This window comes from Mus musculus, chromosome 7, assembly GCF_000001635.26.
Source record: "Mus musculus strain C57BL/6J chromosome 7, GRCm38.p6 C57BL/6J".
Taxonomy (NCBI): Eukaryota; Metazoa; Chordata; class Mammalia; order Rodentia; family Muridae; genus Mus; species Mus musculus.
The window spans coordinates 84,853,291-84,859,064 of record NC_000073.6 but is presented as its reverse complement, the minus strand read 5'-3'; the positions used below and the strand labels follow the sequence as shown (position 1 = coordinate 84,859,064).

Below are 5,774 nucleotides of genomic sequence, written 5' to 3'. Positions count from 1 at the left end.
ATGAATCTGCTCTTCTAACTGAATCTGATCTGTCTATATCAGACTCAAAACTAATAAAAGAAGTTTACATACCCTAATTTCATCACAAAATACCAACAATATGTCAAATTAGGCCACTATCTTCTCTCCAAAATGTACCAGTACTATAGAAATGTTTGCCAAAGAAGATTATTTAGATAGGCACCAGAAGACAGAATTTAAAAGAGCAATCATGAATGTGATCAAAGATTAAAAGTAATTTAAAGAAGACACAAAGAAATACAAAAATGATTCTTAGAAAGAGAACAAAATACTCACAGGAGCAAATATAAAGTGTTGAGCAGAGACTGAAGGAAAGGACACCCAGAGACTGTCCTACCTGGAGATTCATCCCATATACAGTTACCAAACTCAGACACCATTGTGGATGCCAAGGAGTGTATGCTGAAAGGAGTCTGATTTGGCTGTCTCCTGAGAGACCCTGCCAAAGCCTTACAAATACAGAGACAGATATTGGCAGCCAACCATTGGAGAGTGGGGTCCCAAAGAGGAGTTAGAGAAAGAACTGAAGGAGTTGAAGAGATTTGAAATCCCACAAGAAGAACAACAATATTAACCAACCAGACCTCCCAGAGCTCCCAGGGACTAAACCACCAACCACAGAGTACACATGACCCCGGGTGCATACACTGCAGAGGATGACCTTGTCATGCATCAATGGAAGGAGAGGTTCTTGGTCCAATGAAGGCTCGATAGATGCCCCAGTGTAGGGAAATCAAAGGTGGGGAGGTGGGAGTGGGTAGGTGGGTGGGTGGAGTAACATCCTCATAGAAACAGGGGCAGGGAGGATGTGATAGGTTGTTTCTGGGAGGGAAGGAAACTGGGAAAAGGGATAATATTTGAAATGTAAATAAAGAAGATATCCAATTAAAAGAAAAAGAAGAAATAGAACAATGAAATTAAAGAGAATGACCTTGTTGGACATAAATGGAAGGAGAGGCCCTTGGTCCTGGGAATGCTAGATGCCCCAGTGTAGGGGAATCAAGGGTGGGGAGGCAAGAGTAGGGGGGAGGGAGCAACACTCATAGAAGCAGAGGGAGGGAGGATAGGATAGCTGGTTTCTGGAGGGGAAACCTCCAGAAGAAAGAAGATAACATTTGAAATATAAATAAATAAAATATTCAATAAAAATAGTTTTTAAAAAAGGAATTAAAGAGAAATAATTTGCATAGAACAAATGTGTAAATGATACCCAAGAAAAACACAACAATAATACTGATAGAAATGACAAAAACAACATAGAATTTAAGAGCAAAATTCCATGAGGATAACAAAATAACAGCAATTAAGTTGATATAAAAATTAAATTAGAAAATTCAATTAAGAACAGTCAGAGAAAACCCTTTCAAGTAGAATGAATCGAGCAAAAGATAATTATCAGGACTTGATAATAATGTACAGGATCTAGATAAAATGAATATGTAATATGGAAATTGGTTTTTTCTTATTTTTTGGAAATTGATTATAAAATAAAACAAATCAAATTAGAAGAGCACACAAAAAATGTGGATACACAGTTGATAACACAAACAACAACCAAAAATTAACAACAGAATGACTACAGACAACACACACATTTCAAAAACTTTAAGCACAAATGACCTCAATTTACTAATCAAAAGACACAGATCAATTGCATGAATCAAGAAACAAGATCCATCTGTCTTGGATCTACAAGGAATACATCTTAGCTTGAGAAGTCTTACATCATGCTGTCTGTGAACATATCCGAAGATGTAAAACTTTTCTTAGAGCTCCTTTGACTTCTGTGTTTCTCAGGCTGTAGATAATGGGGTTTAACATGGGAGTAATGACCCCATACAACATAGAGATGAGTCTGTCTCTTCCAGGAGAGTGTTGACTGGAGGTTGGGCGCATATAGGTAAATATAGTTGTACCATAGAACAAGAAGACTACAAGAAGATGGGAAGCACATGTGGAGAAAGCTTTGCGCTTTCCTTCTGCTGACCGGATCTTTAGGATGGTGGAGACAATGTATATGTAGGAGATCAAAGTGATCAGAAAAGCACCAACCCCAAAGATACTTGCTATCACTAAAAGAAGCACTTCTGCCATATAGGTGGATGAGCATGACAGGGCCACCACAGGTGGAATATCACAATAATACTGGTTAACTCTATTAGACTTGCAGAAAGAAAGGCTAAAGGTGGACATTGTGTGGACAAAAGAGTTCAGAAACCCAGCTGCCCAAGTCCCAAACAACAGCTGCACACAGCGAACCTTGGTCATAATGAGAGAGTAACGTAGAGGAAAGCATATGGCCACATACCGGTCATAAGCCATCACAGCCAGCAAGAAGACTTCAGTCCCAGCTAGGGCCACCAGGAAATAGAGCTGTAAAGCACACCCAACAAAGGAAATGCTGTGATCCTCAGTCAAGAGATTCTTGAGCATCTTGGGGACAGTAGCTGATGGGCAGAATATGTCCAGTAAGGACAGATTTGCCAACAAGTAATACATGGGAGTTTGAAGCTTTTTCTCAGTCACAATGGCCAAGAGGATGAGCCCATTTCCCAGTAAAGTGATCTGATAGATGATGACAAAGGCCACAAAGAGTGGATAGCGCACTTCAGGGAGGTCAGAGAGCCCTATGAGGATGAACTGAGTCACTGTGGTAAGATTGTAGACGTCCATCTCCATTATCCACAGGATGTGTCTAATTGAAATGAGAGCACAGAATACAGATTAGACTGATAAAGCAGGGATCCTGCTTGTGAGAAACTAGGAATATATCAGAACATGGTTGAAGGTGGTATGTGTTACCTCTATCTTTATTGTTATTATTGCATCAGAGTGGATCATGATCTTTTTTATATGTTTTTGATTCTATTTGCAAGTATATCATTGAGTATTTTTGTGTCTATACTTTTAAGAGATATTGGTCTGTAATTCTCTTTGTTGAATCCTCAAGTGGTTTGAGGGGCCTCATAGCATGAATTGGGCAATGTTACTCCTGTTTCTATTTTGTAGAATAATTTCAGAGGTATTGGCATTAAATCTTCTCTAAATGTCTGGGAGAATTCTTTACTAAAATCTTCTGGCGCTAGGCATTTTCATTGTTGTTTATTGTTGGGGGAATTTTAATGATTGCTTCTAATTTACTAGGAGTTATAAGTCCGTTTAAATTGTATACCTGATCTTGCTTAAACTTTTAGTAGGTGGTGCCTATCAAGAAAATTATTCTTTTCTTTTAGATTTTCCAGTTTGATGGATTACATGTTTGTAAAGTACATACTCACAATTTTTTAAATTACCTTGGTGTCCATTATGTGGATTTACCTTTTAGACATTCTAAAACTTCTGTGTATTTATACTATTTCTGAATATACAAAATCCCCATTCCATCTCTGGAGGTAATTCACTGAGTAACTAAACAGACCTTGAAAATTCATGACTTTATTCATCATATAGAATCCTTAATTTTTAACTTCATAATTCATTAAAAACTGATGTAATTTTCACATTACCTTAAACATTTGTTTTACGCTTTTATGCCTTATTTTAATGTGTATAACACTAGACACTTCTTCAGTATAAATTAAGGTAGAATTACTGTATTACACAATTGCTTACTTCATATATTCTACTATATAATCATATTATATATACAAGTATATTCAATAGTAGATAAGACTTTAATGCTAAAAATTATCAAAATTATAGGAAATCATTTCACCAATGAAATCATGAGTGTATGAATGACCTATGACTTCTTCAACATATATTTTACTTGGAAGAACTAAATGCAGAAACTGTCCTATTACTTTGATACCATATCTCTAAGATATAAACAATAGCATTTTCATTAATGTATGTATAATAATGATGTTAACTAAATTGTTCAGAAGAAATTAATCAAAGTTTTAAAAATTAATATTGTGATTGGTGGTTTTGAAAACAAATTTTCTATAATTCCACATATTAGACAATTGGTAGTACAAGCTTATTAGAAAATAAATGAAAATTAACATTCTAATGTGTACTTTCTTCAGTAAGTTAAAATCCACAGAAATAGAGTATGAATTATGTATAATGGTTTTGTCCCCAAAAATGTAAAAGTTTTTTATCTTTTCCCCCATATAATAAATCTCTACATTTAGGAGGCTAAGACCAGGAAATTGTAAATTTGAGGCCAACCTGAACTACAAAGCAAAACCCTGTTTCAAAATAAAAGAAAAAGAGAAAGCACTGCAATTTGCTCCTCTTCATTCCTCAAGCAACAACAGATTTGGAACATAACTTCAGAATAAATAAACTTCTATTGCTATTCTTTTTATATCAGGAAATATGAAAATTATTGCAATCGCCACAAACATATGTTTGTCATTATAAAGTTAATGAAGGATGTTCTTAGATAAATAGCAATGAAACAAAAATTAAATCGTATCAACTATTAGTGTCTCTAATTTTCACAACCCTATGGAGCTCTTAAATTTTATCCTATGTATTAATCTTTATAAATAAAAAAAATGTGCAAATAAAATATGGCACTTTTATTGCAATAGCAACATCTTCAAGCAACAAATGTTTACTTGTACAATAACTCACTCTTTCCTCACAGAAATTTGGCTCTTTCAAACAAGAATTAAAAGAAATATATTTTAGAATATTCTGATTAAATAAACCTATCCTAATCTCCAGACTATATAATCAATGTATACACAACAAGACCTAATTATACATTTTTCTTAATTTTACACATCATTGTTTTAGTTATTCCATGAAACTAGTGATCTTTGCTACACAGAACATTGTCATTTGCTCACATGTAAAGATTTCATATATTTATCAACCTTTATATTCTAGTATTAACAAAACTTATTAACAATTTGTGATGCAATTAAAAGTGAATATTTTTATCAATTACATACTTCTCAGAAACAAGTTCAGAATCCTATGGAAGGATCGAGTGTCCTAACTAGAGATTTAGGGAAGCTCTAGTACATTCAATCTCTCCAAGTGTATTTTATGATTAGTTGATGTACCTAAAAAATATAAATATACAGATGGAAATTAATAACAATATATATGGAAAACATATATACTATATTAATTACATTTCAAATATATGTTATATTAATTACATTTCTATTTAAAATGCCTACAATTCAGACTTCCTTACCATTTCTAATGTAAACTGTGCATATGACAAATTCTAAAAATACTATACAGGAAAATATTCTCTTTTTAGAATATTCAAGTTTCTGTCACATAGGAAAATATAACAGATACAATTTAGCACATATAGACAATATATATAGCTTATATTGTAGCACTTAATGAACTGTAATTTATTAGCATATGTATCAATAGCAATAAAATATTGCATTTAAATTATACTTAAAATAGATTATGTTACCAAAAAATAGTTCGAGAAAGATAAAGTAGATGATCCAGCAACAAATTACATCAGTGGGTAAAAACTGTATTAACACTTGTTCTTAGGACTTACACCAGGGGTTAGTCTATAACTTATATATTCCCATTCTATCCTTAGGGAAGCAGGATAATAAGAACTCTAGAGAGAATAACTACATTACTATCAAGTTAGGAATAGGGACACAAAACTAAATAATTTGATATAGGTTTTAATATAATTCTATGTTATATGAGTGCCATTTTCATTCCTTATAATAGCCCGTGGACATGGCCCACCTGGAATAAACTTGGCCAATAGTAATTATGTAATAAGATATTTATTTTGTGATTTTCAA

General features: G+C 33.4%; 1 protein-coding gene across 1 annotated transcript; it reads right to left on the bottom strand.

Annotated features, from left to right (window-relative positions):
• Nucleotides 1-1,746: 1,746 nt before the first annotated feature.
• On the bottom strand, nt 1,747-5,494 carry Olfr291 (olfactory receptor 291). Its single transcript, NM_146415.2, has 3 exons — nt 5,420-5,494; nt 4,932-5,045; nt 1,747-2,716 (listed from the first exon to the last, which is right to left on the bottom strand). Exon 3 carries the CDS (start codon nt 2,698-2,700, stop codon nt 1,747-1,749), a length of 954 nt encoding a protein of 317 aa, NP_666527.1. The 5' UTR covers nt 2,701-2,716; nt 4,932-5,045; nt 5,420-5,494.
• Nucleotides 5,495-5,774: the final 280 nt, after the last annotated feature.